Source organism: Limulus polyphemus, unplaced genomic scaffold (assembly GCF_000517525.1).
Source record: "Limulus polyphemus unplaced genomic scaffold, Limulus_polyphemus-2.1.2 Scaffold4224, whole genome shotgun sequence".
Lineage (NCBI taxonomy): Eukaryota > Metazoa > Arthropoda > Merostomata > Xiphosura > Limulidae > Limulus > Limulus polyphemus.
This window is the reverse complement of record NW_013669834.1, coordinates 45,500-59,874: the sequence shown is the minus strand read 5'-3', so window position 1 is coordinate 59,874 and position 14,375 is coordinate 45,500. Positions and strand designations below refer to the sequence as shown.

Genomic DNA, 14,375 nt, shown 5'->3' with positions numbered 1-14,375 from the left:
ATGTGACATCTTTGTTCCTTACTGTAAGTATTCAAATTCGATGACGAGGAACCCACTTTGAGACTAATAATGGCTGGAGACGGCTTGAATGGGTAATGAAGAAAAACTTTAATGCAACAGCAAATGTACAACGTTTCGACAAGGTTTTGTCATCATCCTCACGTTGTACATTTGCTGTTGTATTAAAGTTTTTCTTCATTACCCATTCAAGCCGTCTCCAGCCATTATTATTCTTCTGTCTACCTTACATTATAAAAAAAGTTTTAGTGGCGCTGCAGAGTAGTTAAAAATTTCCAGAGGGCGGTCAATTCACTAAATACTCAGAGCCATAGTCGTTTAATATTGTGTAGAACTGGGTGAGATAGAATATTCGAGAAGCTGAAGTGAGATTGGTTTTGATTTTTATTGCACTTCAATTGGTGGTTTGCTTCTATTTTGTTGTTGATTACCATCTTAACTACAGAATAATCCTTTACTGAGAGAGCCTGATTGGGGTTGTTCCAGTTTCCAGAGACTATAATATTAATTCTACTCGTACGAACATTTATTATTTTGAGTACAATCTAAGACTCGTCGACTTCGAGTTACAATGTCGAAAGTGGAAGAGGTAAGGCCTAATTTGTATCTTAACCTGTAGATTGTAGTTTAGTTGTGCTAGTAATAATGCGTATCAGCCATTTTTTACAGCATCTTCCTAGACATTTGAAACTCGACTTGCACAAAGAGTACAATAGTACAGAGAAGTAGCAGCCAAATACTATTGGTGCTAACACGCATTACTTCTTAACACCCCATTTCACACCAAAATTTATCTTAACTGCAGCCATCAGACTGAACTGTTACATGCATGTCCTCATGAAAGAATATGAGCTTATACAATATGGGAATACATCCTATTTTCTCAAGTATTTTGAAAAATTCTGATCTACTGACAATATCAAATGCCTTTTTTAAGTCTACAAAGGTGATGTATATTGGTTTCTTTTGCTATCAGCACATCTCTTGAAGCTTTCAAATAGAAAATGTCATATCTGAAGTAGACCATCCAGCTCTGAAACCACACTGTAACTTAGGGTACACATCAGTTGCTAGCAACTGTAATCTTTTTGGAAGAACTCTTGCAAAAGCCTTTCCATCAACAATGAATAAGGAGATACCATGTTACCACTTCTGTGGCACCCAGGCCTAAATCTCTATACACGTACACTTCTATAAAAATGAAATTTTCTATGTTTCTTCTGATCTCCTGAAGATGGTGGAATTTTTTCCACTGAAACGTATAGTTTTTTTTAATTGTATATTTTGCTTTTAACTTTATACAATAAATAATTGTGCAATTTTAAACGTTGGAGTTCTTATTTATTTTATGAAATCTATGCATAAGAATGGTCATAGAATATATTGATGTGAGAATAAATGATTAGTTGAATATTCTCAGTCATCAAACTTCACTGATGGCCCAGCTCTACTTGGTATCAGATGTTATTGGACAGTAAACATTGGCATCAGACCGAGTTTTATGAAAGTTATTGTGTAAACATGATTGTGTAGTGAGTAATTAAGCCAATGTAAAAATAATTCTTACATGTGACATTCCACTGAACCACAGAAAAAAAATAACATGTACAAACGTTGGATAATGTAAAGTGTGTTAATTTGGTACTGTAAGCAGTACATTTGTAAATATTTGTCATTCTGTAAATCTATGTCCATTATCTTTTAGGGTTTGAATGGATGAATTTAACCCGTTTAGGGTGTATATCAGTTTTGAGTTGCTTGCCAGTTTTATTATCATTGTTAACATTTTACTTACTTGAAGTTTGTGTTCTAGTATACTCATTTAAATATTATTTTGATGTAATAACAGAATTGTTTTTAATATTATACTTAAAATATTTCAATATGAATGTACCCAGAGTTTGCAATGTTGAACTAGGCTTAATACAAATTAAATGTGTTTAAGGCTAGGTAAAACAATCACTGTTCTGTGGTGCATCTGTCTGAAGATTTAACTTTCACATATTGTTTCTGTTTATTTTGGCTCTTGTATTAAATTAAACAACAAGCAGAAACAAAAAAATAACTAAAGTATGAAAAAGACAAGCAGCATTCTTTGGTCATGTGATGAGAAGAAATGGGATGGAAACTGGGAAATTTGTGGGGAACATGATCGCCTATGCTACAAATCATGGCACTTGATGATGATTAAATTTGAAGACAACTATTGAGTCAACTGTTATGAATTTTTAAAGACAACTATTGAGTTACCTGTTATAAATTTTTAAAGACAACTATTGAGTTAATTGTTATAAATTTTTGAAGACAACTTTTGAGTTTTAACTCAATAGTTGTCTTAAAAATTTATAACAATTAACTCAATAGTTGTCTTCAAAAATTTATAACAATTAACTCAATAGTTGTCTTTAAAAATTTATAACAATTTTGTTATAAATTTTTAAAGACAACTATTGAGTCAACTGTTATAAATTTTTAAAGACAGCTATTGAGTTAACTGTTATAAATTTTTAAAGACAACTATTGAGTTAATTGTTATAAAATTTTGAAGACAACTATTGAGTTAACTGTTATAAATTTTTAAAGACAACTATTGAGTTAATTGTTATAAATATTTGTGGCTAAGTTGTAGATTCATTATTGGTGTTTTAATTTTTGGGTTAAAAAAATTGTTTTAATACTGTATTTTTGTTTATTTCCTGTATAAAGTGGTTTGTTTGATAACCAGGTTGATAGATTCCCTTTGCCAATATGCCAAGTATCAAATGATTGTTACAGGGATTTTCTGATCTTAACCTTTCTGGTTATAAACGTGTTCACATTTAAACCTGTTTCATATCATAAGAGAGCACCCTTTCATTATTAAAAAAAAGTATATTTTCTGTTATAAATTACAATTCACTTACCCTCTGTGAGTTTTGTGGATCATAAAGATAAAACTTGTGTAGAAATTGGCCAAGTAAATGTTTTCACATCGTTGCAATGGGTTAATTTATGGCAAAGAGTGTCCAACACTTATTACTTCGGGCACTGTTCTCTCAATTCCACAAATAATAAATGACGATTGAAATGGAAAAGATAATTTCTTTTTGAAGTGTATAATTATAACTTTAATAAAAGTATTCGAACATTCTAATAGTAATTTATACCCTTCCAGTTGAGATTACCTGTAGATGCTAATTTTTTTCTTGTTTTTTTTTTTTAAAGTTCCAAGCAGATTTAGAAGAACTAAAGAAGCTAGAGTCAGTTGCAGTTCGTAAACGTGTTAAAGAAGCACTTTCTATTGAAATTAGAAAAATCGAGACATTTCTGAAAGACCTACATGGAACATCATCCACTGGGACTGAAGTTAAAGCTAATGCCACTCGGCCCCAGTATTGTACGGTAAAGATACAAAACTATGGTAAGAAAGCATTTTTATCTGAATGTATCATTTATGTTTTTGTAACCATATTTTATTTTTTAGATAGAAATACTTCACTCTTTCGGGATTTGGAGGTGTGATTGACATCCCTTGATTTTTATTTTCACATTAGTGTCTAGTTTTCAAAAAAAATCGTATAATTTATTTCTTCTTTAGTGTTTTACGTTGTGAAGTTTCCGAAATTTCTTAAGACGCCGTTCTGAAAATAAAGAAACATTTAGAATATTTCCTTTCATCTTTGAAATTAGGATTTTTTTTTATTGTTTATGAGAAAGTTCCAGTTTAGATACATACAATCACTTTGAACTTAATTTATAGCCAATAACATATTTATTTTGTGAATCAAAATAGTCAACACTTCCAGATATAAATTGTAAAATACACTGCAAAAAAAAACAAACACATACCAGTGACCTATGACCTGGTCTGTCTGAATGCTGTTAGGTCAGGCTAGGTAAGAATGTTTTTTGATAACATTCTTGACCAAGATAGATACAGTTTCTTTTCCTTATCCTATAAATTTAACAACAATATTCAACGAAGAAGGATTTTGATGATACTATTTCATCACTTCTCTCGTAACCTAACTAAGTTTACTTGATGTCTTCTAATAAAAGTGCATTTTTATGTATTTCAGGAATAAAAAAAATGTCTTATAAAACTATAGAAAAACCCCCAAAATCTGTAGTTTGTTTTCTAACTTTTCCATTAAATCCTGTGGTTCTTGTACTACAGGAGCGAGTTTTCCCATGAAACCAAAAATTATTTTGTATAACTCTCTATTCACTCTGCATTGACATTAAAACATGTGTTTTCCAGATTTTAGGCTAAACCTGGAGTAGTAGTTTTGTACACACACTTTAACATTTACTTGAAATATATTAAAACCTCTATAAACTTTGGTAAATCACTTCTTTGTAGTTTTACGTGGCATTTAGACAATAAAATACAAGAGTATCTGACTTTAAAGGTCCAGTATTATTATTGTGTGTTTCTATATATATATATTTAATTTTTTACTAGCTTGGGATCAGTCAGACAAGTTTGTGAAGCTGTATGTCACGCTACCCAATGTTCAAAGCCTTCCTTCTGAGCAAGTTAAAACAAACTTCCTGGAAAAGTAAGTATCAGTTTATTGACTTGTTTAGCTGTTTGAACTTTTGATAAAATGGATTTTGTGTTAAAAGAGAGAGAAATTATAAATCAAACATAAAACATTTGTCAAAGTAATTACTTGTTGAAAACATACCTAGGTTCCCGTGTAAAAACAGATATTTTTAGGATTTCACTAGGAAGAGTGATGAAAGAAGATTTGAATTTCATTCACCTCAAATACTGTCATAAACTGTAGTAATGAAGTTAACAAACAGACTTGGCTTTAGAGCTCAAGTTTCTTTCATGCTCATTTTGTTGCTGTAGCAATAATAAAAAAAACTTGGTATAGTTTGGACATACTGCCGAGAAGCTGTAGAGTAAGAAAAAAAAATCCCTAAGTATCGTAACTAAATGTAAAGACATCATCAAATAGTTATTCGGGCATAATATGCTCTGTCTACAATTGTTACAAAAACAAAATGATGGTAATTGAGTTGTGTATCAAAGATACTATGGTTTTTGCTGTTTGGAAGCTTTTATTTACTTTCAGTAAAGTTGTTTTTATATTCTTAGTGGACTGATATCACAACATAAGTTATTACAATAATATAAAACAAGTGAAAACCTTCGTTCGGGGTAAACAAATTATTTTAAAGTTTTCGGGTTTTGTACTTAAAATTGTAACGCAACAATGAACAACTTAAGGATGCTTTCAAAACTTGTAACTCTTCTACTTTGTATTCCTCGGTTCAATATTTTTATAACTGACATAAATGTAGAAACCATCTCGGTTAGTTACAGGTATAAAGATTACAGTTTTTATCATTCTTAATCAGTTGTTCCCAATCTTATTCATAACCCCATCCTTAGTCTAGAAATACCACCTTTGATGTGACCCAAATTAAAAATATTCTGAGAAGTTTTAGTGATTAATATAATGTTTTATTAAACTTTGCATTAGTGAAACAACACATCGAACTGTGACTTACAGTTTTCATGTTTTAGTAAGATGTGTAAGGACAACTGTGACTTACAGTTTTTATGTTTTAGTAAGATGTGTAAGGAGAACTGTGACTTAGTTTTCATGTTTTAGTAAGATGTTTTATTAAACTTTGCATTAGTGAAACAACACATCGAACTGTGACTTACAGTTTTCATGTTTTAGTAAGATGTGTAAGGACAACTGTGACTTACAGTTTTCATGTTTTAGTAAGATGCGTAAGGAGAAGCGTGACTTACAGTTTTCATGTTTTAGTAAGATGCGTAAGGAGAAGCGTGACTTACAGTTTTCATGTTTTAGTAAGATGTGTAAGGAGAGCTGTGACTTACAGTTTTTATGTTTTAGTAAGATGTGTGTAAGGAGAACTGTGACTTATAGTTTCATGTTTTAGTAAGATGTGTAAGGAGAACTGTGACTTATAGTTTTCATGTTTTAGTAAGATATGTAAGGAGAACTGTGACTTACAGTTTTTATGTTTTAGTGAGTTTAATTTCTTAAAGCATGGTTGTAGACCCACTAGCAATAGTTATGTTTCGATATTTTTCAGTCAAGTACACCTTTTTGTGTTGGGTTGTACTAGTAAAAAAAAATAATCTTAATCTTAGCGGAGGTGTTAAAATGTGATACTTTGTAAAAAAAATTGTGATAATTGTTTTCTTTAAATTTAATGGAAAAAATAAGATATTTTCTAGGGAGCTTGTGACCCCAATTCAAACCCTTCCACGATCTACTTTTTGGGAAACTGTGTCCTCGGTGATATAAAAGTTCAACACTTCAAACTAACGATGGAATCTAGCCAATTTTCAGCACGACAATACATCCTTATGATATTATTGAAATATAATTTGGTGTCAGAACAAATGTATTCCTTCGTTTAGTAACTTAAAAAGAAAATAAAATGTTTACGTACTTGGCAATCAATTTGACCAAGTTGGTCGATCAGGTCCTAACAGTTATTGAAAACAAGTATGGGTTGGAAAACTGTATTTTTACATGTCTAAAGAATGTGTTATCGTTATTAATACTTGTTGTATAATTAGTAATTTCCATGTCTTAAAAATTATCTCATCAACAATATGAAAACCGTATAAATAGATTTCTGCAAAGACTCGGAATTATAAAAATATTCTAAAGTTACTGCTAATATATATTTGACCCTCTTGAAACTTTTACATAATTTTTTGTACGGTTTACATCCATTTCCCATATTAACAGTTTTAATCCTGGGTTTTATAGGTCAGTGGAACTGCAAGTTGTTGGGCTGGAAAATAAAATTCAAGTTTTAACCATAAAGAATTTGACCTACCCTATCAAGCCTCAGGAGAGTTACCACAAAGTAACAAGTCTTTATACTTCCACTACTAATATTGAATATACAATTTAATAAATAATGAATTTTGTTTTCTAACATCGTAAAGTAAAGCTTGCAAGTAATTATGGGTATTAGTTATATATATATATATATATAACATATCCATTGCTGCCAACGAAGTTTGATCAAATACGAGGTGTAACGTAACTGACCCTATCCAGCCAGAGGGGTGTCACTAATATAATCCCCCCTTTTATCAGTGTAATTAACCAAACCTAGGACTTATTAAACAGTATGTAGTTCCAGATTTTTGTATGTTGCGAGAAGATGTTTAAAAAACCAACATTAAAAATACTTCTTGTCAGTTTTAAATGTTCATCTAAACGTTCCATTTAGTTCGTTTCAACTTGATGTTTCCTTTGGCTAACAGCAGTAGTTTATGTTATTTACAAACAAATCTTTTTTTTTTAATTAAACTATATTATTATTATTTTATTTATTTACAAATTGTTGAAAGACTTAGAATTATTATTTACTGATGGGGATAAAATGTATCATGATCTTATTTAATTGTTATTAGATGTCAAAGTAATGGGTGACAAGTATTGAGAAACTAGGCTTCAAAAGCACTGAAAATCAGCTTCATTTATAGCTTTACATTTTAAATTCATGCCTGTTGGGCCACTAGATAGAAAAACCAATTTATAGTTAGTTAAAACACGATAAAGTGTAATGTTTAACGTTCCTTAGTTTTTATGCGAGTTGTGAGGCCACCTACAAAACAGATTAATGGTTTGTAATTGTGATAACCCTGTGTAGATGTTAGGCAATATTTACCATCTTCTAATTCAAATAGTTAAGATATGTTTACTTGCTAAAAAGGGTTTTTAACACGTCTCTCGGGAGCCAAGGGGTGTCTTTACGCTACAATTTGTCGAATGTTAAAAGTAAGTTCAACATAAACTCCCAAAGAGGGTGGTTTTGGACGTATCTTTTCGAGACAAGTTTTCGTTTGTTAATTAATAAATGTTTAAGTGAAATACAGCATCCTCAAGTCTGTACTAGCTAGTACTTAGGTCTACCCGCTGGGAGTAAATTCAGTATATATCAATAAAGCCACATTCTCTGCATCATTAATTAAGCAATTGCCAACCTTTTATGTTTAGCTTTCAATTGAGCTACGAACGATTTCACCTGCGACTCGGTAGAGAAGGTCAAAACTTCATGATAGCCTGCAATAGGATGAGCAGAGAGGAACACTTTTAAAACAGCTACAGGCATAATATTGTACTCGCCTTGCCACACAATATCTACCAAGGTGATTCTAAACGGTTCGTGTCATTTGGTGATTTCCATACTTCTTGTGCTAGGCCTACGATGCACTGACAGATTTCAGTCACCTTACCATTTTAAATCACTTTTTGCAGCCCTAATGCTAACAAAAAGGGTGGGAATTTCCTTCTTTTAAGCCAGTAAAAATGTCCACAAAATTTCAGTTCAAATTAAGAAAAACCAGATTGGGTAGTTGTGTTTTGTTTTTTTTTTAACAAAAATGTTCCCCACTGGCTCGTCAGGGGCCTGTTAAAATTTAATTTGCAGAAGTAAACAGATTTTTTGAAGTCTATGTAATTTTATATTTAACAAGATATCCGTGGAATCCAAAGGTTGCTTTAAATGAATAATTTAATTTCCATTCACCACGTGTTGTTGTTATTATTCACTCTGAAAACAATAAAATTCCAATTAATATAAATAATTTCCTGTACTCGAAGGTTAAGAATGATACAGTGACAGTGTTTTTAAAGAAAGACTCCACCAAACACTGGCCATATGTGACTGAAATTGAAAAGAAAGTTAAGGATTCTAGGTAAGAAGTCTGAGTGATTTATTTTTTTGTTAAATAAGATTATTCAAACAAACTATACGGTTGCATTCAGTGTACTTCCTATTGTCATAAAACTAAGTTAGTAAATGTGAAACTGTTATACAAGTTATTGAGTTTGGATTCTTGTGAATTTCATACAAACTCTAATGGATAGTAACCAATCCAAAAACTCCCTTGACATAAGGTATTAGATACTAAATTTAGAGATGAATAATGCTCTCTCTCTCTGTAGTGGCTTCTTTTAACATGTAAATATATTCAGTAAAGTCATATTTCTTATATTCTATACTTTATACAATACAGTGTTGATTTTTTTAAAAGTCAGACGACAGTACTATTGAATTATAAGTTTGTTTTTGTGTAAAATTATTACCACTTTTTATGATTATTCTCTTTTGTCGCACAATTATATTCATTACAAAACAATAAAAATGTTTCTGTTTTAAGCAGTTCATTGAAATGATCGATGTTCTTTAAACAGTTTGTAGACACATTTAGTGAAAACAGGTAAAAGAATTGACGGCTTTATTGTTTTTATATGCGTATATCAAACTTACTTATACATGTGGTCATTATGAAGGTTGGAATACCAGTTTTTAGGAGGCTATAATAATAATAATAATAACTTAAGACATAAGCTTCTAATGTTGTTATCCTGGGATTCAAACACTTCATATGATCTTTATAAAGAACTCCCAAGTATGATGAAGACACCAGTGATCCAGGTAAGAGTCTGATGAACCTCATGAAGCAGATGTATGATGACGGTGATGATGAAATGAAAAGAACCATTGCTAAAGCTTGGACTGAGGCAAGAGAGAAGCAGTCTGGTGAAATGGACTTGTAAATAACTTCAGATGGCAAGTCATTGTGGGGAAACGGGCCCTTGTGAAAGATAAGTTTACCAGCAGAAAAAAAATAAATTATTACATCTTGTAGACGTGTTAATCTGTGAAGCATACTTGATAATTATCACTAATAAAAATATTTCTTTGTAAAATCAGATGTGATTGTCGTGGTTTGTGTTTATTCTGTAAACCCTACTTGAAAATGTTACAATAAAAGTATATTTTGCTTTATTACAAGATGAAATATATATATGTAGAGACCTATTATTGTGTCCAAAATCCTGTATGTATTCATGGACAGTGTTGATCCTAGAATTTTTCTCAAGTGGGTCAAATCCTCCACTGACTTCCAGAAGGTGGGCCATGCATGTAATGAAGTATACATATATTAACTTCACGAGTCATAGAAGCATAAAATGATCATGTAACTTTTATTTGATCATTTTTCCCGCCATTTTCAATCATCGATATCCCACAAATCCAATCAAGCTAATTACTGTTGAGAATTTTCTGGTTAAGGTCACGATCTATCGTTTATGGAATCATTCGTGAACTAGTCAGTATGCAGTCCAATGATTATTTTGTGCCGGTGGCAATCAAAACAGTGTAAATACACCTCCTAGAAGCCACACTGATGGATTTCTATATAACCAATGATTGCACTGATCATAATATTAAGATTAGTAATATACAAAAACCCACACCGTAGGTTGGAAATTACAGTTCATTGTATTCTGGCCATGGTCAAGAGGCCAAAAACACCTCTAATAACAAGAATACACAATGGTCATAAAGAGTTTTGTGTGTTTTCTCTCCATTACTTATAATTTATTAACGATTGCATTTCTTGAACAATCTTAACATCTGTTATGTTCAGTTCTACAACGAATTATTTATATTTGTCAAACAACTGGCCCACGAGGGATGTGACAAATGTAGTGTGGTAGAAAGGGACTAGATAAAGAATACAGTGTTAAAATATATGTATAGAATAGGCCTAACATAAATACAATTTTTAAAAGAACTTCAGTATAAAATTACCATAACAAATGTTTTATGTTTCAAGTTATTTTACAACTTATTATCTCAATCGTTAGTACAAAGTCTTCTAACTACACGTACTTAACATTACACCACTGTAGTGAACACTCGATAGTACCTGTAGGTTATATGGTTCTTTCAACCGTACATTATTTGAAAACAAGTTGAGTATCAGTAAACTTTAGCGATGTTGGAGAAAGTATAGGATTGTTTAACTTCGAAGATTGATATGTTCACGACACAGGTCTTCAGTCATCCAGAGAACCTCCACCCGAATCACCGTGTTCGTCTTCTTAAAGATACGCAAACCTGCAGAGAGACAACTTTGTACTTTGGGATTTTTAAAGGTGGATTAATGGAGGAATAATTATGTACAGGCTTGAAATTTTCCAATCATTTGATGCCCAAAATACGTCAACTGATACAATTCAGGGTAGTACAAGTATCAAACACTGCCTAAATATAATATCTAGAGTGATAAATGTACTTACCTCTAGTTACTAGTTCCAAAACAAAGCCACTTTCATTATGAGTTTTTTATTATAATGTTTAAATTGTGGAGGAGTGTAATTAGAAATTTAATTGTCATAGCAACTCTATAAATGTCAAGATATATTTCTGGATGTAGTTTACTTAAATAAATCAATTAAAAATCACACACTTAACTCGTGCTAATACAGAGTAATTAACTGGATTAACACATCCAGATTTGGGCTAGTTGCTAGTACCATATCAAGAGATTAATTTCTTTGGATAGGATTTAGAACTGGATTAATCCCATCCTGCCTGAGCTACAATATATTTTTTCTTCGCTATCTTGTGAGATTTTACGAAAGGACTTGTATCGCTAAAGTTTCTCGGAAAGAATTTTTACGAGAAATTATCAAACAAGCAAATACGTAACAATATAATAGCAACTTCTGTTTCATCTATGTATGTTGTTGATTTAAAAAACTTCACAATTTAAGATATGTTGGTCGAAATCTGGCCCTCACAAAACTGATTTAGTTAGGTTGATGTCAATAACACATGAAAGAAAGACCACAACACGTAGTTTTGAGACTAAAAAGAGGAAGATTTCACACAAAATATTCGTTTGACATCAATGTTTTTCCATTTTCTTCAGTTTGTTTGTATTTTTGTTAACAAACATAATAATAAAAAATGTTCATTGTGGTAAACGAAATAATAACTGGATCTAAGTAAGAGTTTTCTTTTAATTCCCGATTTGTAAAAAATCCTTACGTGATATAAAAATGAATATTATTTTCGAAGTCTGTGTAGCTTAATTCTGGAAAATCCGTTTTTAAAACTAAAACAACTTTTATGAAGTTTAACTTCGCAGGCCTGTGTAATTTGTGACACTGTGACATCTTTCATTAAAATTAAACGGTCAACAACTATAAGAATTACAATTAACCGGGGAAGAAAAAAAAAAGGACTGGCTATAGCTTAATAAAATCAAACAAATCTAATTATAATGTTAGACGACTAAGAGGATACCCAGACTTAATAAACCAGCCTCGCATATAGAATAGATATTCTACTTAAGATGTTGAGTGTATCAACAATACAAGTACATTTGACAATTAACCGCTAAGCCTATACATCGATAGATTTGACACAAAAGAATGCACACAAAAAATGAATAACACCAGTTCTGTGTTATTTGTCCATTAAAATTATCATTAATAAATACAACAAAGCGTTACTGGGTAGACCTGATGAATGAATAAGTTCCATGTCTGTGACGGAAACCAAATCGGTTGATCAGACCAAACGCGGTTGACGGTGTTTATATTGAAAAATTGAGTATTGCCATTGAAGGCAAGTAAAAGCGACATCTGACGAGTTCCACAAAGGTGCACAATAAAAGCCCAAATATACTGCTTTTGAGTGAATTGTTTATTTCTATTTTTACAAAAATTACGACGTTTGGCCATCATCACGTAACTGTCTCTATTTTCTGCACAATATTAGACAGATATTAATTCTTGCTGAAAAATTATAAATAAAAGGTAATGTTACTCAGAAATGCTTCAATCACAGACAATCGAAACACGAGACAAAATGAAATTAACTCTAGAAATTTTGTAAACACGGAATCTGTTTTAAGACCGCATTTTTAAAAGGCCGTTGTAAAATGTCAAAATCTCATCGAATTTTCTTTTTACATTACTTGTCTATTACATCCTAACACACGAAAAAAATCACAATTAAAAAGCAAACGATATTTTTATCATTCTCAATGTTCTGCTTGTTAGTTGTCTACACGACTTCTGTACTTAATGATAGATGGCGACACCAGCGTTATGTAGCTTAGATCTTTATTCAATAATTTGATTTGAAAACAATTGTAGAAATTTTATTTCACACTTTTATCAATTTTAATAATTATGTTTTTAAATTGTTACGTTAAAGCGTACACCAAATAAAGTTAATAGACACAGGTTGAGAAAGAAAGGTATTATTCATTTGGGGCATTATGGGACATATTTTGAAATGATCTCTAGCAGTTTTAAGGAAACAGTGTCCCTTAGATAGGTAAACGTAAAGGACTGAAGAATGGAGGTCGTTGAATAAGTTCTTAATTGTTTGAATATTTTAATAAATAACATTCAGTTATAAAATAGAGCGAAGATATATTCACCGTCGACAGAAAGGAAAATGTTGATAATCCCAAGAATGACTTTTTTTTTTGTTCGTTTATCGCTACACAGACGCAAATTGTTCTTAGAACGTTAAAAAAATACATATTGGGGTGTGGGCGGAAAGAATGTGGCTTTATTGAACTTTAATAAGGTCATTAACATGAACAACTATATCTAGTTTCCATATATATTACCTTGTTACTATGTCAATATTATCTACATTCCCAGGGGAAAAGGCTTAGCAGGTACCTCTATATATATAATGTTCAGCTAACACGCACACACACATCCAAATACGTTCTTAAACAGAGAAACCGCGCACGACAGATCACCGAATATGTTCTTATGCGCATTGTTAGAATTAACACACGACACACGTTTCTCGTGACACGCATATACTAATAGAATTGCTTCGTTTACGTAAACTTCGAAAATTAACTACGGACTTACCATAGATTATGATCACGTGCTAATTACGTAAGCAAGTATCGTATCCATTCGAGTTCTAGTGGTCTGAAAGGACAGTTCTGAATGTTCGTAATACAACGACACAAACATTACACCGTATTACAACGACACAAACATTGCACCGTAATACGACGATACAAACATTACACCGCAATACAACGACACAAACATTACACCGTAATACGACGGCACAAACACTGCACCGTAATACAACGACACAAACATTACACCGTAATACAACGACACAAACATTACACCGTAATACAACGACAAAAACATTACACCTCAATACAACGACACAAACATTACACCGTAATACAACGACAAAAACATTACACCGCAATACAACGACACAAACATTACACCACAACTATAAACATGACGTTTTCTTATAACGACACAAACATTACATCACAACTATAAACATGACGTTTTCTTATAACGACACAAACATTACATCACAACTGTAAACATGACGTTTTCTTATAACGACACAAACATTACATCACAACTGTAAACATGACGTTTTCTTATAACGACACAAACATTACATCACAACTGTAAACATGACGTTTTCTTATAACGACACAAACATTGCACCGTAATACGACGACACAAACATTACACCGTAATACG

General features: G+C 31.7%; 1 protein-coding gene across 1 annotated transcript; it reads left to right on the top strand.

The window, feature by feature from the left end:
- The first annotated feature begins 283 nt into the window (after nt 1–283).
- On the top strand, nt 284–9,736 carry LOC106470802 (calcyclin-binding protein-like). Its single transcript, XM_013931367.2, has 6 exons — nt 284–607; nt 3,223–3,418; nt 4,463–4,559; nt 6,771–6,870; nt 8,619–8,713; nt 9,422–9,736. The coding sequence occupies exons 1-6, from the start codon at nt 590–592 to the stop codon at nt 9,576–9,578; spliced, it is 663 nt and encodes a 220-aa protein (XP_013786821.1). The 5' UTR covers nt 284–589; the 3' UTR covers nt 9,579–9,736.
- The last annotated feature ends 4,639 nt before the right edge of the window (nt 9,737–14,375 follow it).